Source organism: Gekko japonicus, unplaced genomic scaffold (genome assembly GCF_001447785.1).
Source record: "Gekko japonicus isolate JY-2015 unplaced genomic scaffold, Gekko_japonicus_V1.1 scaffold874, whole genome shotgun sequence".
In the NCBI taxonomy this organism is placed as follows: domain Eukaryota; kingdom Metazoa; phylum Chordata; class Lepidosauria; order Squamata; family Gekkonidae; genus Gekko; species Gekko japonicus.
Genome location: NW_015177035.1, coordinates 234,370 through 257,387, shown reverse-complemented (window position 1 = coordinate 257,387; position 23,018 = coordinate 234,370). Strand labels below are relative to the sequence as shown.

Sequence of the window (23,018 nt, the reverse complement as noted above, 5' to 3'; positions counted from 1 at the left end):
TCTTCCTCTTTTCTTGCTGCCTTCAATTTTTCCCAGCATTATTGTCTTTTCCAGTGTCTTCTCATAATGTGTCCAAAGTACAATAGCTTCAGTTTGGTCAATTTTAGTTTATAGGGAACGTTCAGGCTTGATTTGATCTAGAACCCGCTTATTTGTCATTTTGGCACTCCGTGGTATTTGTCTTTTTGGCACTCTCAGCCAGCACCACATTTCAGATGAATCAACTTTCTTCCTGCCAGCTTTCTTCATTGTCCAATTTTCCTAGTAATGGGGAATCTTGATTTTGGTCACCAGCAACACAGCCTTACCTTTAAGGATCTTCTCTAGCTCCTTCATGGCTACCCTTCCCATCTCAATATCCTTCTGATTCCTTGGTTGCAGTTTCCCTTTTGGTTGATGATGGAGGCAAGGAATAGAAAATCTTGAACAATTTCAATTTCTTCATTGTCAGCCTTAAAGTTGTGTAATTCCTCAGTAGTCCTTACTTTTGTATTCTTCCTGTTCTGAAACCTTTGCCATTAGCAGAGGTCATTTCGGGGGGGAACGCGGGGGAACACAGTTCCCCTGGGTGAGGTGCAGGGGGCAGGGCACATGATGAAGCCCCGCCCCCTGCTTCCGGCCACCCCGCTTCCAGCCCTCATTCAGCCAGGAGGAGGCAGGAGAAGAGGGAGGGTAAGTTGCTTCCTCCCCGCCTCTCCCCACCCCTGCCTGCCTGGGGCCAGGGAGGGCCTTGGCGGGGCTTCCTCGCACTCCCGCTGGCCTTGCAGGTCCACCGCCGGGCCCCTGATGTCAGGGGGTGTGGCATATGCTAATGAGTTATGCTAATGAGTTCCCCTAGCTCTTTTTCTACGAAATGTCCCCTGGCCATTAGAAACCATTCTGCTTCTCCATATTCTGTCCTAACAATAACCTCTTGTCCTGTTAAAACCAACCATAGCTTTTCATGATCCACACAATCAAAAGCTTTGATGTAGTTTACAAAATACAAGCTAGTTTTTCTTTTGAAATTCTCTCGTATGCTCCAGCAACTAATGTAAATTAACAATATGATCTCTAATGCCTCTCCTTTTCTGAATCCAAGTTGAACATCTGGCATTTCTTGTTCCATATATGGTAACAGTTCTTCAGAATTGCAATGTAGATTGAGTGTTTCCAGTCTGTGGGCCATTGTTTTGTCCATATTTGTTGGCATATTCTTGTTAAGATTTTGATGGTTCCATTTCTGTGGCTTGAACTAGCTCTATTGATATTCCATCTACTCTTTGTTGTTTATTTCTCCCAATAGCTTTGAGTGCAACTTTCACTTCACTTTCGAAAACTGTATGTTCTTCTTCAAAAGATTCCTCTTGAAAGGAATCTGTCAACTTTTCATCCCTATTGTATAGTTTTTCAGTGTATTATTCCCATCTTTTCTTTATTTTGTCCTGCTCAGCTAATTTATTTCCATGCTGGTTTTTCAGCATTCCTAACTGCTTTAAATTTCCCTTTATCTCTTGGATCTTGTGGGGAAAAATATTTTTCTTCTTTCTTCTATTCTTTACACTGCTTATTGTAATAATCCTCTTTATCCCTGCGTGCCACTCACTGGAACCCTGCATTTAAACTTCTATTTCTGGAATAGTCTTTGCACATTCTTTCTTTATAATATTTTTGGTTTTAGCCCATAGTTCTTCCACTTCTTGTTCACGTGAACTTAATGGAAGTCTATTCTTTATATGGTCTTTAAACTCTTCAGGAATGTTGTTTAGATTGTATTATGGCACTATTGGGGTGGGAAATGGTCAGTAAAATCAGTAAAAGTCAGGGTTTTTTCATCTTGGTCAGTAATTTGTCAGTTTTTTAAAAAAATTGGTCAGTAAAGTCAGTATTTCTTTGATTTTTCTGAATGCAGTTTGTGTTTTTCTGTTTTCATTACTGCATTTTTGGGGAAACATGATGACTTCCCAGTGAGAAGACAGATTGTTTTCAGTTTAGTTATGAAGTACTTTAAGGACTTTGTTCCTAAGAGTTAAAGTGATTTGGTGAAATCTTCCACAAAATATAGAAACATAATTAACCTCTTAAAACATGAGACAATGAAAGTAGAGGTGATGAGTATTGTGGGATTCAACATGGCACAGCACATGCTTGAAGGAGTTGAGAAAGCAATGGAAGAAGAGGACAAGGGGAAAAGTGTTTGTAGATGCAGTGCAGAAAACTGTTGAGAAACGAAAGAGTTTGTGAATAACTTTTATTTATTTATTTATTCAATTTATACTCTGTCCTCCCCGCCGGAGCAGGCTCAGGGTGGCTTACAAAGAGATTTAACATACAATCTTAAAACAAATAATAAAACTCTACATTATCATAAAGTGCTAGTAAGTGATCAGGTACTTATAACAATGCTTACAGAATGTTGTGGTCAGCCTGGCATCTTTAGGACCTGGGAGGCCAATCGATTTTGTGACCCTGAGCGCAGTGCTCTCTGGGGAGCATGTGGGGAAAGGCATTCTCTCAGGTATATGGGCCCCTGACCATGAAGGGCTTTAAAGTTAAGTACCAGCACCTTGAAGCGAATTCGGTATCCTATCGGCAGCCAGTGCAGTGCTTTCAGCACAGGCTGGATGTTGTCCTGCATAGGGAGGCCCATCAGAAGCCTGGCTGCAGCATTTTGCACTAGCTGTAGGTTCTGGATTTGGGTCAAGGGCAGACCCATGTAGAGAGCATTACAGTAGTCCAATCTCGAGGTGACCATCACATTGATCACTGTCGCCAAGTCGTTGCATTCGAGGAAGAGAACCAATTGCCTAATCAGCCAGAGGTGGTAAAAGGCTGATTTGGCAGTGGCTGCTACCTGGGCCTCCATTGTTAGTGAGGCATCCAGGAGCACTCCCAAGCTCCTAACCTCCAGCGCTGGCACCAATGGTGCCCCACTGAAGGTCGGAAGTAGGATCCCTACACTTGGGCCACCCTGGCTCAGGCACAGGACCTCCGTCTTCATCGGATTCAGTTTCAGTTGGCTCAGTCTGAGCCAACCAGCCATGGCTTGCAATGCCCGGTCCAGATCTTCCGGTTTGAAGTCAGACTGGCCGCCCAACAACAGATAGAGCTGGGTATCATCCGCATACTGGTGACATCCCAGCCCTTGCCTCTGGGCAAGGGGGCGCATGTAGATGTTAAGTAACATTGGGGACAGCACCACCCCTTGGGGCACTCCACAAATCAGCGGGTGCCTTTGGGATAACTGCTCCCTTAGCGCCACCCTTTATCCCCGACCCTGAAGGGAAGAAGCCAGCCATTGCAATGGCAGGCCCCTGGACTCCAGTGTTAGGGAGGCAGTGGATCAGTCACTAATGGTTGACCGACTGTGTTGAACACCGCCGACAGGTCCAACAGCAACATCACTGCCAATCCGCCCTGATCCAGATGCCTCTGGAGGTCATCCGTGAGGGTGACCAGTGCCGTCTCCGTCCCGTGGCCTGGGCGGAAACCGGACTGGAAAGGACCTAGAATGGAAGTGTCATCCAAAAAGCTCTGTAGCTGAATTGCCACAGCCCTCTCAATTATTTTGCCCAAATAGAGCAGGTTGGAGACCGGCCAGTAATTAGCTAATTCAGCCAGATCCAGAGATGGCTTTTTCAGGAGGGGAGCCAGCCTAGAGTGTCGGGGAGCAATCTCATTGATGGCTACCAAGAGTCAGCTGTGCCAATCCTCCACAAGCTCATCTAACGAGCCGCCAGGGGGCATTTGAAGCCACATAGGGTTCATTTGGCTCTATGGGCAAGCTGAAATCTGCTCGCTGCCCAAACAGGGTTGGGATGAAACATTTAGATGGGCCTTCAGAGCATGGTAGTCCGACCATGGCACTGCTGAGGCAGTGACCCGGTTCACTGTGACCCCTGCCACGAAGATCAGATTGAGTGTGTGTCCGGCCCAGTGAATGGGAGTCATTACATATTGGGAGAGTCCCAGCACCACCATGGATGACACTAGGTCCATCGCCTGAGTGGAGGCCACATCGTCCACATGGACATTGAAATCATGCAGGACAATCTGTCTAGAGTGTTCCAATGCCCAGCCCGACACAGCGCCCACCAAGGATGGCAGGCCGCTGGCCGGTTCTTTTTTCATCAAAAAACCAAAGATAAAGTACAAGCAAAGACAAGTCTTACCTTACAGTAATTATTTTTGTTGTCATAATTATTACTTTATTACTTTATGTTTGGTTTTTAGTATGTTTTTGCTGTTTTGCTATTTTATTATCTGCAGTATGTGATTATTTTTAAAAGGGAATCTTTTTTTGCCTTAAATTTTGTACAATAATGAAAACATTGTCCTCTATTCTTAAAAAAGTCAATAAAAAGGTGTTCAATCCTTTTATCTGGGTCACATCTAACTATGGGGCTGGTTATGGGGATGGTGGAGGCCAGATAATAGTTTTACATTTAAAATGCTAGCTTATCAGTAGGCTGACATCACAAAGACATTAAAAGATGTTTGACAGATGATCAATGGGAAGACATCTGGAAAATGCATGCGAAGATATCGAACTCCCTCAATATTCAGGAATCAGCGATGAAAGTGCTACACAGATGGTATCTAACACCTGTAAAATTGGCGCATATATACACTTCATCACTGTGTTGGAAGCGATGTGGTCAGAAAGCATCATACATACACGCATGGTGGGAGTGTCCATTTGTTGCTCAGTATTGGAAAAACATCATCCAAAATATCCAAGCTCTAACAGATTACAATTTACCAAATGACCCGGCATTGATTTTGCTCCACCTTTGGCCTGCAGATGGTGTACCCGAAATTAAGAAAAAACTAATCAATGTTCTGTTAATAGCTGCTAAAGTGTTATTAGCAAGCAGATGGAAAGCAGATTCCATTCCAACGATGCAACAATGGCTGCACAAAGTCTGGGATTTTTTCCTACAAGAGAAAATCTCGTTTTTGGACAAACAATAAAGATGCTGAGCATCAGCTGCTTAACCCCATGGACAAATGGTACCCTGTATTAGAGAAAATGAACATAGACAAATTTGACTGGGAACAAATAAGGAAACCAAAATATGAAGGGCTACTGTTTGGTTGACGGTGCAATCTATTGATAACAGGGACAGACAAGTGGCTGCATCCACTAAACTAATTAAGAATGTATGTGGCCTTGGAAATTATTTTACCTCTCAGCACTGGTTTTATCGCATCCCAGCATATATTCGGGGATATGTTGCTTTTACCATTTTCTGTAAAATAAAATTATTTTTTAAAAAATCAGTAGGCTGACATTAAATTTTTCAGTAATTTGTCAGTATTTGGTCAATTTTTGGGGAATTTTGGTCAGTAAAATCAGTATTTTTGACCCTCTGACTAGTTTCCACCCCTGCACTATGAATGTTTCAGTGTTTTTCTTCAGCTTTATTCTAATTTTTGAGACTAACAATTCATGGTCTGTACCACAATCAGCTCTTGGTCTTGTTTTAGCAGAGAGAATAGAGCTTCCCCATCTTCTCCTTCTGATAATGTCATGTATTTGATTTCTATATTGGCCATCCAGTGATGTCCATGTATACAATCGTCTGTTTGGTTGCCTGAAATATGTGTTCGCAATGAATAAATTGCTGTCTTCACAGAATTCTGAGTCACTCTTCTGTTTCATTTCATGCTCCTAGCCCAAATTTTCTGCCACCTATGATTACTGGCACATCTTGTTTAGGTGTGTGATCAATTTCTTCCTGGATACTTGTATTAAAACTTTTAATTTCTTCTTCAGCATCTGTAGTTGGGGCATAAACTTGAATGATGGTTATGTTGATAGGCTTTCCATGAAGTCTGATATTATTTGGTCAGACTTTGTGTTATAGCCCCCAATTGCTTGTGCTACATCTCTCCTCAAAATTAGAGCAAATCCATTTTTTCTGTTTGTCATTTCCCGAGTAAAAGACTTTGTAATTTTCTGACTGAAAACATCCTAATCCAAGTCTACACTTATTCTTGCTGTTTATTTTAAAAAAAGCAAACACTTTAGCCTGATGGCCTCAAAATGTAACAATGAATTCTGCATTCATTGTACCTGTGAATCATAGCCAGCATGCTAATTAAAAACTGTCACAAGTTTTAATGAGCTTTCTTCACACTTGGATTAGGGTTTAGGGCTTCTTGTTCTTAGAGTCAAAAAAGTTCTGATAACACATCTCTCACATTCTGTGAAATGGCATCATTGCTGCTTCTTGGGGTCATTTTTTGTACATTATAATAAAGCTGGATGCCTGCATTTCCAATGTTGCTCAAACACATCTTTTCTGTACCTTTTGAAAGGCATTTGTATAAAAATACCCTCTAAAATACACATTGTGACTTCCGGGCAGCGGCGCAGCACCACAGGAGCTCAGTCGGGACGCTCCCAACTGGCCCTGTCTTTCTTCGTTTCTTTGGAGCCTCCTAGGATCCTCGGGGCTTATGGGGGTTTCGCCGGACCTTTCAGAGGGAGGCTGGAGGCAGGAGACTTGGCCAGGAAGTGTGCAAATGGCGGTGAGCGTGGCCAGAACGGTTTGTCTTGAAGCGGAAATGGAGACAGGAGTAACAGGGTTCGCCTTGTTACAATTGAGCTGTGACCGCCCGTTTTAAACTTTGGATTAATGTTACAATATATAGCAACAAAGAAGAATACATGGGGCTCTAGCAACGTTTAAATGAAGACCTATACTAAATAATCCTCTAGGAATAGCTCCAAACTTTGTAACGGCGGCTAAGAATTGCATCGGAGCAAAGGAATAGACAAGGAAATGGTGGCGACAAGGGAGAACGGCAAAGTAGCTGAAGGAGACGACGAGGAGTTAGATATGCTAAACAGAAATTGGCCAGCTTACCATGGAACAATAAAAAAAATTCTCTTTGATGAAGTGCGACAGGCAGTTGAAACAGCATGTAAAAATGCCTTTGAAAATCTTCTGAACTCAAACTTGAATGGGAAAAGGAAAGAGGAATTGTTACAGCCCCAATGAAATGGGGTGGATTTAGATAAGGAGCAGAACTTCAGACAAGAAAAAGAGTTACAGAGCACACTGTTGTTAGTGGAGAAGAGAAAGAGAAATTTAGACAACCAAAAGTGTAATTTAAAGAGTTTGGCAAAACACTCTTTGGTGGTGAGTCTGATAAAAGGAACCTCCCGACGACAAAATCATGGAAAGACGAATAAGCTGAAGACAAAACGAGAGAAGCGTTCTCCAAGGAAAAACAATAGACTTAACAGAAAATTGAAAACAAAGTCATTGAAACAGGAAAGACAAAACATGGAAGTTAAAACTGATTAATACAAAGAAGTAAGACATTTAAGTTTAGTTATTGAGAAAAAGGTAACCCAGAAAGCAAAAGAAGGGGAAGATATAGGCGTTGCGCACTACGTGGTAGAGCCAACTTTCTTTTCCCTTTATTTTACCTACTCCCTCCCCCTCGTCTGGTTAATATAATGAACGAAAGGCAGAGACCCCCACAATGTATTCTAGTACATTTTTGTAGTTAGAGGTATGCTTTAAATACCTATTTGTATTATTATTGTTTAGTTATCTAAGTAATGAAGATAAAAGATGTTGAAACTCCTCTTAGTGGGGAAACATGGATACAAAACAATTGATAAGAGAAATGTGTGGGGAAAACAGAATAGGCTTGAATAATAGGCTGTATTATTTTTTATTTCCACTCCATGGGTATTGATACTCTTTAACTGTTAAGAACGGGGATTAGCAAGAAGAAATGTACGAAGAATAAATTAGACAATTGAAGATTACTGGAATGGAAGGTTATATACAATATATAGGGTTAAAAAAATGGACTTAAAAAGACATGAGCAAGAAAATAAAAAATAAGTATTTTTCCTGGAATACAGAGAGAATTGAGTTTTAGAACAGCAGGGTACAATCACTGATTAGTAAATGGTTGATAAAGTAATGGTTGGTATTTAAACCTAAAGAATAGAAATAGAAATGCGTGCCTCAGTTTAGATTAGTGACTTGTATATCTAAGGGATAAGAATGAGTGCTGAAGGTATATTGCCAAGAAATTTCACCGGGTAGAAATGTAGATCCAAAGAACTTTATATCAGGGGTCAATGGTTATGTTGGAAGCTATAAACTGCTAGAACTATGCATTTAAATATCATTGAAAGCATTGCTAAAACGAGAACAAATATGTGATCTGTATCTTTCTTTTTTGCAGAAAACTACTGTTCAATGGCCTGTTCTTTCTGTTTGTTCGTTTGTTAGTTTGTTTGCTATGGAAAATCTAATAAAGAGAATACAAAAAAAATAAAATACACATTGTAAACATGCTCCTTAGGGCCATGACTGATGTACATATCACATTTTACATCACACATTTTTCTAGATAAAATGCTTTCCTTACGTATGTTTTTCCATTTTGTATGGAGCCACTAGTCTTATTTGACTTTTACTTATTGTTTGTTTAGATATTTATGTGCCACCTTTCTCCCCAGTGATGCTTACATCATCATTCTCCCACCCTCCATTTTATCTTCTCAACAACATTGTGTAGTAGGTTGGGCTGAAAGAAAGTGATTAGTCCAAGGCAGAGGTCATTTCAGGGGGGAACGCGGGGGAACACAGTTCCCCCGGGTGAGGTGCAGGGGGCGGGGCACATGACGAAGCCCCACCCCCTGCTTCCGGTCGCCCCGCTTCCAGTCCTCATTCAGCCAGGAGGAGGCAGGAGAAGAGGGAGGGTAAGTTGCTTCCTCCCCGCCTCTCCCCACCCCTGCCTGCCTGGGGTCAGGGAGGGCCTTGGCGGGGCTTCCTTGCACTCCCGCTGGCCTTGCAGGTCCATTGCCGGGCCCCTGATGTCAGGGGGTGTGGCATATGCTAATGAGTTATGCTAATGAGTTCCCCTAGCTCTTTTTCTACGAAATGACTCCTGGTCCAAGGTCACTCGGTCATCTTCCACAGCTGAGTAGGGATTTGAGCTGGGATCTCCCAGACTGTACTTTGATCTCTGCACCACATTGTAATAAGAAATATCAGACTGGGCCTGAGCAAGTCCTAACTCTGGTCCCCATGAACATAATTAATCATGCGTATGTGTATTTTCCTTCAAAGAATTTTAGAACAAACATGAAAAATAATTTTGTAAATGTTCTGACAGAGCCCATTCAATATTAGAGATGACAAGTGGGGGACCTCCAAGGAATAGAGATTACAGGTGGGGGACCTGGAAGGACTTGCAAGGGGCATGGCATTTACCCCCTCCCCAAGTATTTCCTCTTTTCTATTCCTGGGAGCCTCCATAGCCTCTTCCCCTTTCCTTGCTTCCTTTTCTCCTTCCCACCCACAAACCAGCCTGCCTTTATGTACCACCCTGCCTTCACCTTTTCCTTCTTTCCTCCCATGGCAGACTCTCCCTGGGAAAACTATGGCCCAGTTGTGCAGGGCCAGATGCTGGACTGGGCCCAGTTCCATGGTGGGGAACCTGGAAAGACTTGCTGGAGGCAGCTCACTTTTCCCTGTATCCCCCTCCCCACACTGTTTCATTTCCTTCCTCCTGGCAACCTTTCCCTGCTTTCTTCTCTCCTTCCTCCCCATTAGCCTATCTTTTGTCTGCCCTCTATCTTCAGATTTATTTATTTCATTTATGTCCCACCTTTCTCCACAGTGGTTGGCCAGCAGAGTTTACATCTTTCTCTTCTTCTCCATTTTATCCTTGTAACAGCCTGTTAGGTACATTAGGCTGCTAATGTGTGTCTGGCCGAGTCTCAACCCTCTGAGGTTCCATGGCAGAATGGTGATTTGAAGCTGGGTCTCCCAGATCCTAATTTGAAGCTAGAGCCGCTACTCCACGCTGGTTTTCCTTGGGTGACTGCAGCTGAACAGTCCGAAGTGGCCAGGCCTGAGACAGTCATGTGAGCCCCTTGGTATCAAGGCACTCAGTGGTTGCTACCAGGCCTGGCCTCAGTGAATCCTCCCTTAAAGGTCAAAAATGCCCTGGAAATGGCCCTAGCTGTCCCCTTGCATTTTACTGACAGAAACCTTCTGGTAGGCAATGCTGTTGTGGTTGTAACGCATATAATAGCTACTGTAGAAGGCAGTCATTCTTAAAGCTATAGGTGCTACTTCTATTATTTGGGGGTTATTCCCCCTGCCAATGTATTCTTTTTAAGATTTCAGATTTTTCTGCAAACCTGGAGCTTTTTTTATTTAGGTCTCTAGAAAGATCTGTCTTGTCTGTTCATGGTTCCAATCTCTGGGTTTAAGAACACACATTTGGCCATACTGAGAATTAGATATATTTATTTTTCAGCTTCTAACTAAGGAATTTGTGTCTGAACATCAATGTATTATTCTGCTGCACAGGTGATACAGCACACTCGACATACTGCAGAAGTGGAACAAACCCAGGAAATTGAGAAATGGAGGAAGCTTGCCCTGCTGAAGAATCAAGAGCTGGAGAAGTTCCGCATAGAACTGGATTCCATGTTGGACGTTTTGCGGCAACTGCAGAAGCAGGGTGTCATAATTCCTGCAGGAGGCTCAAACATACATGAAAGTTACTGGAAGATCTGAAGCATGCAATTTAATAAGGGAAGAGTTTTAATAAAGACAGACACAAGCAGAATGTATCCCACAAGGTCATGAGTCCACTTCTTAGGCCTGTGTCCAGATTTCCATTGTACTTTTGTTGATAGCTTTTATGTTACTGATAGGTGAATTTGGATATTAAATTGAATGCAAATTATAAGTGTTTAATTTGGTTTTAAGAGAAAAATATCAGTTCTTGAAGGACAATGTTTGGATGTTATATGACTGGCTATGTTCAAGAACTGGTGATAACATCTATATGGTTTTCAGCTATCCAAAACAGAATGTTCACTTTTATCGTTTCTGTCTTGTAAGTAGGGTTGCTAGGCCGCCATGATGCACCACCAGGAGCTTTAGGGGCAGGGCAAGGGGTGGACGTGATGTTCGACAATGCCCCATTCAGGCAAAAACTTGCCCATGATATCAGTGTCTAAGCCGACCCTGTTGGAATTTCCCCCAAAGCTGTGTGGTATTACCAGAAAGGTTTAGGGATGCTCTAGAGCAGGGAACTGGTGCAACTGGTGCAAGCGAGGGAGTGCTGGGGGGAGCCACTCCATTGTGGCTTCAGCATGGCGGAACAACCTCATCTGCAGCAGTCAAGCATTGTGGGAGTGTCTGCCTAGTGCTGCACTGCTGCCTCTCCAGCCCTCCCATGTGGGTTTTCCTCTGGACACTCCTCCCAGCCCATGGGACCTTGCTGTGAGGACACACCAACTCAGAGCTTACCAGCTGCTGTCCTTTATAGTTTATATCTCTGGTACCTGGCATTACGTTTTATGGCACACGTGGCCCGGACCGACAAAGTGACATTTATGTCAGTTCCGGGCCTTGTAACAGATGAGTTCGACAACTCTGCTCTAGAGCATTGGCTGATACACTGATATGTCCAGGTTTTTGCTAGGATGTGACGTTGATACATCATACAACATCATGTCTGTCCTCTCCCCAGTTCTCCCATCATCCTGGACACAAGGTTGGGTGGGAGGGCCAGACTCGTATGCAATTAACCATCCAAAACAGGCAGATGGCAAGGCTACTTCTAAGGCTTACTATTTTACTTCCCAAAATCTGTGCAGCGTAATTTGCTTATCATTCCAGTTGTTTACTAAATATGCCAGTCGACTAAATTATTTCATTGTATAGTAGATGCTTGGTGTGTGTTTCTACTAACTACTGGAAAAAGTTGGAGAAAGACCAGAAAAAGAAGATTTTGCTCATCTTTCTTCCAAGCCCGCAGTAGTTGTTGGGCAGAGAAATATTCTGACAGGCAAGTGGTGGAAGGGAGGCCATGGAAGAGATTGTGCTCGACCTAGGATTGCGTAGGAAGGTAATGGAGGGCTTAAGAGCTGGCTACATGGTTAGACCAATGAGAAGGGGAATGATTTTGATGGCAATGAGCTGAGGTGTGATAAAAGAAGAGCAGAGGGGAGAAGGTTACAATATCAAGAAAAGAACCAGACTATGAACCAGCGTTTTCCCTTAAGGAGTGGAGAGAAAGGGGCATATTTTTTCAGTGTGTAAAAGAAGAGGAAGCATGACTTGGTGACAGACTAAATACAGGAGCAAGTGAGAGAGAAGAATCAAAGCTAAGCATACTTGCCAGATTGTAGGTGGTGATGAGGGAGAGTATATAAGGAGAGAGCACCTTGGGAGGAATTAAAACTATCTGCCATTAGCTGATGGTGATCCGGAATGAAACCGTTAGATGTTTAGGTGACACAGAACTAAAAGGTTAAATAAAGTATTTCCAGAATCGGTAGGAATTTCCTTTTAAAATAAAGGTGGTTGCAGAGCCTTAAACTGTATTTATGTGACAGTTCATCTCTTACCCTTTAGAAGTTACTGAATCAATCTGGAAGTTTTGCTTGGATAATCCAAAGGGTTAAATTTACTTGAAATGCAGGGCAAGATTTATAACAGATTGGAATTGGGTCAAGCAAGGAAGTTCATGGTTAGAAAGTAGTGCTAGGTCCTACTGTTTCTTTTACTCCAGCAGTGCATGGCTCTGTATCTGCTCAAGTAATGTATAATCTAGAGGGAGAAAAACCATCCCTGGTTTCTCCTCCCAAGTCTTACAGCAGAATGCTGCAAAAAAGGTCCTTGCATAGCTTGTAGAGTTAGTTCTAAATACGGTGAGATGTGGGCTAATATTCTGAGCACACTGCCATAGGATTATATCTCATTATTCTCAGTGAAATGCTGATAGGATTGCAGCCTCAGAGTTCAGTTGTAATTTACGCACTGAATACAACTTTCCCCATTGAATAAAATGGGGCTTGCTCTTGCAGAAACCTGCTTAGAATTGCTTTGTCTGCAAGAGAGGAAAGAAGGATAGCATTGCTTCCCTTACATGTCAGTTATATGTGTAAGTTTAAAACAAGGGTCCCCAGCCTTTTCAAGCCTTCAAGCACCTTTGGAATTTTGACACAGTGTGGTGTGTGTAGCCACAAAATGGCTGCCACGGGAGGCGGAGTCAGCCACAAAATATCAGGGAGTGAGGTTATGCATCAGTCTAATAGTAATTCATCAACATTTTAGGCAGAAGCTGTTTTAGCAGGATGGCTTTTAAAATAAATTGTTTGAAAATATTTTATTGCAACACCCGCTTACCCTTCAGTTGGGGCAGAAACCACAACAATTTCAAAGGGAAATTAGAAAGAGAAACTGCTGAATTGCAATTGATAATGAAGCTCAAGACAATGCATCCACCTGGATTGAATCACTAGGTTTCCTGTCTCATTACCAGTGCTGATTTCTCCACCCCTACTACCTCTCTGCATATCACACCTGCTGATGTCATTTGCCTGCTGTCATTTGGCATCTGAAATCACTCCACTTTCCAATATCTAGGACAGGTAGACTCACATTTGTATCTGAAAAACTGCAGTGACTCATGAAAGCTCACACCCTACCATACATTTGGTTAGATCAAGATGGGTAGCTGTGTTAGCCTGTCTGTGGCAGTAGAAAAGAGCAAAAGTCCAGTAGCACCTTAAAGACTAACCTTTAGTCTTTATAGTGCTAGTGGACTCTTGCTCTTTTCTACTGATACATCTTGTTAGTCTTTAAGGTGCTACTGGACTCTTACAGACTCACACAGCCACTCATCTTGATCTATTTCTATGACCCTAGTCTGACAGTAACTACTATACCATATTGGCTATGACTTATTCTGTCTTTCAGATTCATTTGTGCAAACACAAGGAATACAGCAGTTAAGCATCCTTCAGTCCATTGCTTTTTAATGGCCTTTCTTGGGCCTTTTAACTGGATTGTGACCAAAGACATTTAATATGAAACTAATTTATTAAAACCATGCAGTACATAGGGTTAGATCCAAAGAATTGTAGGCAAGATCTTCGTGGTCCTGATCCTTCAGATTTCCCCCTCACTTCCCTTATTCTCTCTGCCCTGCAGTCTTTGTTCCATGCCCTACTAATAACTTTATTCACACTATATATTTCCTCTTAAGGATCTCTCTGCTCCATTGCCCTTGGTTCTGTCCGTTGTTCTAAGCTGTCTCTTGGAACAATCCACAAACTCCTGAATCTATTTCTGTTTTAAAACTTCCTTTGGGGGACTGGTGCTAAGCATCTCATGAAGTTGGCTTTTTCTGTTTCAGACAGCACAGAAAACATGTATCATTCTTCTGGCAGTCTTTAACTGCCGCAAGTCATTTCCCTCAGAATGGATTTCATCCTTTCCATTTTCATAGTTCTGGGCTTCGCGAAATAATAGCAAAAGAATTAGTTAGCCTGCCAAAACATTACAATGGATTTATTTATTTATTAATCAGGATGATATAAGTACCAAGTTAAGATTTCTGATTTGCCAGAGTGTGTACAGTGAGGCACTCTGCATCCATATTGACAGTTGTGGCATTTGTATAAAAGGTGGTGATGCTTTTTGAGATGAACAAAAATCCTGGCAGGCTTTGTCTTGTAAATCTGATGCAGCTTGTCGATATAAAGACAAACACAACAGAGCAGATTGTTTGGCAGCACCTTGGAGGCAATTCTAAGGTGATTGTTTAATTCTAAGGTAACTGTTTAACAGATATTACATTCATAAGGGATGAACTAAGTGAAGATTCCGAATGAAGTCAGTATTCGCCCTCATTTCTAAAAGTAATGAGAAGATGCTGGCGTACAAGTACGCAGGCTAATAAGATTTCATTGTAGCTAAGTAATGTCTGTTGAAATTGCTGACCTTGCCAATTACAGTGATTGTCTCGCTTTTGCTTAGGAGTGACCAGTGGCCATTATCCATTAAGGTTGCCTTCAGCGCTTATGGGCTTAACTTTAAAATAAATGGTGCTGAGCCTCAAGCCTCACCTTCTGTCCTACAAGTAATTTCTTTGACTCCCATGTCCAGGGGCCATTTTTAGAATTTCCAGAAATTAATGCCACCTGGGGGGGTACTTAATCTTGCATGTTCTGGCTTGGATCCTGCAGTAAATTTCCAGTAACAGAAGCAAATGACATTTGCTGATTCCCCCACCCTCTACCAGTCTTTCAGGTTGCCCCTCATGATGTTCCCCTGGGAGCAATATTGGAGGGAGCATTTAAGGCTGCAGTGGGAAGGGAGAAGTGAAGAAGTCCTGTTCTGCTGCCTTCCCTTTGTTTCACACAGTGGCAAATCTCCACTAAGGGCATGTTTTCAACAAGTGATGGGCCATTGCATAGGGCCAGGATATGCTGTCTTCTGTGTGATTGCAATAATTAACATAGCTAGAAATAAAAGGCCATGGTCTATGATCATGGAAACGCTTTCTGCAAGTATTAACACCATGGGGAAAGAATATTTATGCTTGCAGCCTGATGCTATGTAAAGCGGGACATGCTCTCAATAAGGTGTTGGTGCACCTGACTCTGCATAAGATCGTTCTATTAATACCACTGTCAAAAGAATATGCCAAGGACAGAATGGTCTTTTGTGTGTTCCTCATATCAGAAATATGGCAATGCATCACCTTTCCAGGGCCGGAGAGTGAGCAGAAGTACAGCTGCAACTGCTACTCTCCAAGCATACCATGTTTTAATCTGTAACTTTATTTTTGTCTTGGAAACACAAAGGAGAGAGGGAAAAGCGCCTTCTACCAAATTAAGGTACATGATTCCACTGTCTGGTTTTTTCCTTGTTACTGTAGTGTGCGCTGAACATTTAAAAAAAGCTACTCAATTCCACTACACAATAAGAGAATTAGCTCATTTATAAGTATTACTTATAAATCTTTATATGTTTTGTTGTTGTTGTTCAGTCACACAGTCGAGTCCAACTCTTTGCGACCCCATGGACCACATCACGCCAGGCCCTCCTGTCTTCCGTCATGCTCCGGAGTTTGCTTAATTTCATGTTCATTGCCTCGATAACACTGTCTAACCCTCTCATCCTTTGCTGTCCCCTTCTTCTTTGACCCTCAATCTTTCCCAGCATCAGGGTCTTCTCCAGTGAGTGCTCCCTTCTCATTTGGTGGCCAAAGTATTTGAGCTTCAGCTTCACTATCTGGCCTTCCAGGGAACAGTCAGGGTTGATTTCTTTTAGGATTGACTGATTTGATCTTCTTGCAGTCCAAGGGACTCTCAAGAGTCTTTTCCAGCACCATAATTCAAAACAATCTATTCTTCGGCGCTCGTCCTTCCTTATAGTCCATCTCTCGCAGCCATACAGTACTACTGGGAATACATTGCTTTGACCATACGGACTTTATAAGTAGCATTACTAAAAACCAGACAAGAGCCAGAAACAGAGATTAGTTCACATATTCATCCTCGATTTAGTGTGCAGGGCCATCTGGAAGCAATCCATAATAAGGTTAATTACACTAAGTACCAATGTTCACTCAAAGAAGGCACATACACTAGGGAAAGTATTGATTCAACTATGACATGATGGTACTCATGAAGTAGTCAGAGGCTTTGGTGTGCTCGGCCAAAGCAAAGTCCTATCCTTCAAATTTGAGCAGGGTCTTGATACCTGATCACATCTGGATGTCACCAACTTCCTTCTGCTGTAGGACCCCACTCCACTTTCAAGATGCTTCGATGTGACATCTCCCATAGTAGATCAGAGTCTGCATAATTGTCTCTCAGTTGTTGCCCTGCGCATTAAAGCTTGAAGAGGAAGGAAATGCAATTGAAAAGCTTGCCTTTAATCTAAACATTACTCTAGGCCACAAAGACAGTATGTGAAAGATACAGAGACTTAATTTTTTTAAAAATCAGCAAGAACTCAGTGTTTCCAACCACAGATGGTTCCCATCAGAGGAATAGAGTAAATCTAAAATGTACATTCTTGGATCAAGAAAATTTAAAAATGTCCCCCAGATATTTCATTTTCTTCAAGACAGACCACTACAGCAAATAAAGGCTTACTTGACAAGTTGTTGGTATAGTTAACATGTCTGAATATCTTATGTATCCCGGGGCTTCCTGTAACTTTTGTGAATCATACTAGCCTCTTTTTACCACAGGTGTATTGGGAACAGTCACAATGAGTCATGGATCCCTGCAGACCATACATACCCATGCTCAACCAAGTATGGCTCTCCTATATTCTGGGAATCTATGGGCACACAAACATGTACTGTTCTTGTGCAATATGGGAGGTAACCCTAAGATTCTGGAAACTAAAGTACCTAGATTTTGCCGCCTAGCACCATCTCACAAGAAAACCTTTTGGTATACAAATTATGTAGAAAAATAACCAAATCTCATTGTGAAGTCATTGGCCCCAAATGCACAAGGAGTTAGTTACCTGCTGAGATCAATGAGACATTAGCTGTAACTAACTGTCCCATTTGTTTATTATTGTTGGCAGTATCCAGGTACAACTGGCCATATCTAGATTACAGCCAATGTGTTTAGGGTTCAGATGTCAGCCTGCTTAAATACTACCATATACCAGCTAATGAGAGTTGTAAAACTCAAGCATACTTTTGCGTTTGATGGTTTTCACATGTATAAATCCCAACATATTCTCAAGTTGACCACATTCCAGTATGTTTTGGATTCTTTCTTCATCAGAGTACAGACCTACATTTCTAAAAAATATAAAAGCCACATGACAATGATATAACTGTCTTAGCAAACACTGAAAAAACAATATGAAACATCCCATGTTGCATGAATTCAGTTCACTGGAGTCCTGGACCAACCAATAAAACACAGGATGGCAGTCAAAGAAAAACTATCTGTTTTACTATAGACCCAAAAAGTGTGATACTATAAAACAGGAGTCCCTGTTACACTAGAGAAACACCTTGCTCAAGTGTCATTAGTTGAGAAGCTGGTGTAAAGCCTGACTCACTGGCTTGCTCTCTAAAATGATTGGTGGCTCTGAAATCAACAGGTCATCTTCACCCAGCGAAGAGTTCTGGTCAGTGTTCACAAAGTTTGGGATGTTGAATTTTGTGTGACAACTCAGCTCCTCCTCGACTCTCCCAGTGCTCCGGACCACTTCCTGGAAGTGGATGTTACTGTCCAGAACTGGAGCTTTGTGGCATTGTTTTCCCCTGTCCAAATTCTCAACTTCATTTATGTAGCAGTGGAAGAGCAACCTCGATTCTTCAGCAGCTTGTTGGGAACAGATCCGGCCAGAATCCAGTGGCCTTCCAAAGTCGGCCACAAAGCTGTTCATGCAGAGTCTTTTCTCAGAAGGATCTGCATTCCTAGAAAGCAAGCAGAGTCAATATTACACTGTATAAAATGAATTAAGTGCTATCATTTGCCAAAACCACAGCTTCAGTCATCATCATCATCATGAACAGCCTGCTCAGAATATTAGGTCACCTAACATATGCACAAATGAGAAATTATGCTTTGGTTTCACTGCCAGTTACTAGAATTTCAACTCTTAATAGTTAATCATTTTGTCCTTTGCTTAGTTAAAAGATGTTAGTTAAGACATGGATGTATCTTATTTGATGGACATTTTCCTTATTTACTAGAATTACAGTTACTAGAATTTCATTTTGTCCTTTGCTTAGTTAAGAGATGGATGTACTTTATTTGATGGAAAGTAGAATTTTCCATTCATGTATTAATTAATTGCTAAATAATTTCTGAATAACTGTACTGAAATAATATAAAGACCCCATACTGCCCTAATACTTTGGAACATTCATTATATTATGTATTTCTGAAAGGGAAGATCTCAACAGGATGTTAAAATGTGACTTTTTTGGCAATTGTCCATTCTTAATAATTATTAATAATGGATTTATGAATTCCTGCAGGTTGGTTGATCTGTCCTCAGCAAGGATGTTGCCATGCTAGGAGAAAGGTCCAGAGAAGCTTCAAAAATTATTCCATACAATTTTAGTTTGGGTTGGGTTGCCATGACGTCAAATTTCATCCCAATAAGCCTTCAGTGAGAGGGCTTTTATTCAAATATATATAAGACTGAGTTTACCAAATTGCTTATTTTCTCTTAGTTAAAACATAAAGGGGCTTGTTTAATTCTGGTTCAGTAGCAGACCTTGCGTGTGAGCAACAGGTAGGAAAGAGTTCAAGAATACAAAGCTAGCTAAAACTGGGAGCATTCCAGAACGTACATTATACTTCCCAACCACCCCAGCCTGCTTGGGATGCAGAAGGAGGATGCTACATTCAGGGGCTGCCCCTTCCTGCCAATCTCTCCCCCATGCCCCCAGCAGCTTCACTTTGTGCATTCGTCTTTTTTTTTTTTTTGCACCCCCCAAGAGGGGTATTTTTAATTGCATTTTCTAATAACTACATACTAAAAACTACAAACAGAAAATCCAGGGAAGGGGAACTACATCTATGGGAGAAAGAAAAGAAAACCCTCTAAAAACCCAAGAGATGGTGATCATACATACGTTTACAAATATACCTTTAAACTTAGACCCAAGTTAACTTTCGTTGAAAATGATCATCTATCTAATTAAACATAAATGCTTCATCAACATTTCTAATTTCATAAAGAGGTTGTAGAACGATATACAATAAACTTCTTTTTGAATATTCCAGAGCACATTAACAATCTATTTTTCCCCCTTTCTGTGTCTCAATTGATAGCCTTGTTTAGGACCCGCCACCCCCAATTTAGAGTCAGAGTCTTCCTCAGAGGATCCAGACTCTCCTTATTCGCTCTCTTTGGCATAATCGGTCGCACCTTCTCCTGTTGGACTGCTATGTTGACGCAAAAATTCACAAGCCTTTTCAACAGAGTCAATCCTTTCTTTACTGTTTGCATATCTGAAGATTAGTCCCTCAGGTGTTAACCATCTGTAGACCACGTCATGTTTTTGTAGAAACAGAGTCAAGTCTCTATATTTCCTTCTTTTTCTTCTTATCTCAAATGGAACATCTTTCAGTATTCTTATATCTTTGTCTTTTATCTTCAAAGTAGCTCCATTGGATGCTTTCAGTAGTTGATCTCTCACTTTTCTTTGAGAGAATCTTATTGTAACTTCCCCTGGCAGATAATTCTTTCTAATAAATTCTGAATACGATCTATCGACCGTTATCTATTTTGCTTTGAAGTTGATCCGATGTCATCTCTGCCATGGGCGCAAGGGCCTCGCTGACAATCTGTCTTAGGTTCTCTCCTTTCTCTTCCTGGATACCTTGAAGTCTCAAGACATAGCTTGCTCTTTCCATTTGAAGCTGTAATACTCGAGACTTTTCAACTTGACACTTTTTTCCAGTGCCTGCAGTTTTTTGTCCATCTTTTTTGAGTTGGTATCAATCTCTTTAAGCTCCTGCTCCATTTTTTTTATTTTCTGCATGTTTGCAGCCATTTGTGCTTGTTGTGTGTCCAGCTTGTTATCAATTGCCATGATTTTCTCCAGTAGAGGGCGTAGGGTTCCCAAGTACTTACCGTGATCCAGCGGGGGAAACATGCTACCCAGCCACACCATTCCTCCCTGTAACACACCATGCTGTCACCAGGAAGTGACGCTGGGCGACGCTCTGGCAATGGGACTGAAAACTCGATGGTACCATCGAGTTTCCAGCCCCATTGCCAATGCGTCACCCAGTGTCACTTCCTGGCAATGGCATTGTGCGGCGCGTCTATTGTCCCCGCAGGAATGATCCTGCGAGGACGTCTGTGTCCCCCACTGGATCACGGTAAGTACTTTGGAAGCCTGAGAGGGTGAAGTGCTTCCGACAAGAGCCTCTGAAGTTCCACTGTTGAGTCCTGTCTAGGAGCAGAACTTGCAGGACTGGAACTTCCAGGAAGAAGCTTTGCTTTCACTTGTTTATCTCTAGAGTCCTTCACTGTTGGTGGCGCCATGTTTGAGAATTGTTTACTTTTATCAAAAGTTTGTCAAAGTCTCTGGAAGTTCTTTTGTAATGCGGTAAGCTCTTACAGCCTCTTTATTTTATTCCGGTCACTTTTAGTAGTAGCCCCCCCCCTTTTGTAGCTAAAATCGCCTGTAAACAGTTCTGAATGGAGGGGAGTCCCCCCCCCCCCCCCCCTCGTTTTCTTTCGAGAGAGCCCTACACTTTTTCGTTGTTCTCACTTGTACTTAAACTCACATTTTCAACGATTGCTCGCTCGGGTCTAATATCTCTTGATCACCAAACGCTTGCTCTGGTGTACTGATCTTGTTCCCATACGGGACGCTCCATGGTAGGACCGTCGGGGCTTGGAGTAGCCCCCCCTCGCTGGCTATTCACACCGAGAGGGAGCTCTCTAGCACCCCATGGCTGGGAGCCCTTCTCCCAGGCTCCTGGGGTGATGCGGACGATTGCGCCCCCCCCCCCAGCCGTGGGAGCTGACAGACTTCTCCTGGAGGTCCGGGACAAAGCTACTGCCATGGCGATCGCTGAAACCATCTTTGAAGTCAGCTAACTTGTTCCTCTACTCAGTGAAGAAGCCAGCATTTTCTTAAGTAACAAGCTTCGGGGTTGGTGTCTTTTCGGAACAAAGTGGTGGTCTGGATTTTACAGTAGCAAATACATCTCTCATTAATAAAAGTGATTTGGGGTGGCAAAGTTCTATTCATGCCAAAACTGCCATTCCAAAGGCGCTGCCTGCATTGGCTGGCTGCATTGCGGGGTCCCGCCCACACAAGCGCCGGCCACCAGATGGAATGCACAGTCCGGTGGCTGGATGCTTGGGCAAGCTGTTTCCTCCCACCCCCAGGCCAGTTGTCGTCACCCCGACCGTCTTGGCGGCCAGCCTGTAAGCAGATGGGGCTGGCGCACCACTGGGACAAAGAGCCGTCAAGGCGACCCGGAGGCCACTGGATGCAGCAGGGCCCAGCGGTATGGGGAGGGCAGAGAGAGTAGGGGGATGGGCCTCGTTTTCCTCTGATGCAATGAGTGCCCCAGCCCCTTCACCGCCCACAAGGTCGACGGCCTGAGCCCACTCCTGCTGCCGCCGGCATGGCTGTTGTGGGCCGCCGAGGTCTGAGCCACATCGGTGACCAGGCTGCGAGCGGGCAGGGGCTGGTGCACTGTCTGCCCGAAGACCTGTTAAGCTGGCCCGGAGGCTGCCGCATGCAGCACAGCCCCAGGGTCTGGGGAGGGGGGGAGTGAGCAAAAGGGCCTCACTTCGATCCAACGCAGGTTCATCAGGACGAGCCCGGGCCTGCTGCCACTGAGGCCATACTAGCCCGCCGTGGCACGCCGGCGGACAGCCTGCACATGGAAGGGGGCTGGCACGCCACTGGGGCATGCGGCCATTGAGGCGGCCCGGAGGCCCCCAGGCACAGCCGCCCAGGAAGCCAGTCGCAGACCCCGGGGTCTGCGGGGGGGGGAGAAAGTGCGGGACGGAGGCCCCTGTCTTTCTAGCGCCTGTTGTCTTCTCCCTACAACGAGCTTCCCTCCTAGTTGCTATATATAACACAAGAATGAATTCGTTCCAAAGACCTGTTGCTACAAAGAGTGCCAACTGATCAGTGCCAGAGGACTCTGGCTAGGTATTGGTTGTACTTACTCTTGATGTGGTGCTCCTGTCTTTGTCAACAAGGTCAGTACAAAGAACATAAAAATGACGAAGACAGCCAGGCCAACCCAAAACCCAATCACAATGGAATCTGCAAAGGAAGGAGAGAGGAGGGAAGTTAAATTACGGATGAGGGGGAGGGGGGAATCTCTTATTTTACATATCAATGTTTCATTATTACGGAGCATCTAAGCTTCAAAGTCTGCATACCATCTTGCATAGCATTAATATTTTGATGACATTCATTGCTGTAGACAAGAGTTAATTTGATAAACTATTAAAAATTTATATCCTTATTCTATTAGCCAGAGGGTTTTTTTCTGTGCGGATACTTATTTCCACCAACAGGGGGCTCACTCTCCCCCAACAGCTTTTCCTACATAGTCAGTAGACTTCCTGGGTTTGTAGAAAAATCCAACAACTAAAAAAATCCCTTCAGGGACGGCTGAATTCCCCCCCAAATCCTTTTGAAATGGCCTCTGCAGGGATCTGCTTCAGGCATCAACGGTGAGAGATTAGAATGTTGGGGGGGGG

At 43.1% G+C, this 23,018-nt stretch overlaps 2 protein-coding genes across 2 annotated transcripts in view; one reads left to right on the top strand and one right to left on the bottom strand.

Moving 5' to 3' along the window:
• CEP162 (centrosomal protein 162kDa) overlaps positions 1 to 10,606 on the top strand; it is a 94,458-nt gene extending 83,852 nt beyond the window's left edge. The window contains 1 exon segment of the mRNA XM_015427963.1: positions 10,341 to 10,606. Within this exon segment, the coding sequence (XP_015283449.1) occupies positions 10,341 to 10,550 (210 nt within the window). The 3' untranslated portion in view covers positions 10,551 to 10,606.
• Positions 10,607 to 17,840: 7,234 nt separating this feature from the next.
• The window catches only part of MRAP2 (melanocortin 2 receptor accessory protein 2), a 13,282-nt gene continuing 8,104 nt past the window's right edge, over positions 17,841 to 23,018 (bottom strand). The window contains exons 2-3 of the mRNA XM_015427964.1: positions 22,476 to 22,575; positions 17,841 to 18,234 (exon numbers count right to left, since the gene is read on the bottom strand). Coding sequence (XP_015283450.1) covers positions 17,841 to 18,234; positions 22,476 to 22,575 — 494 coding nt within the window. The remainder of the gene's footprint in view (positions 18,235 to 22,475; positions 22,576 to 23,018) is intronic.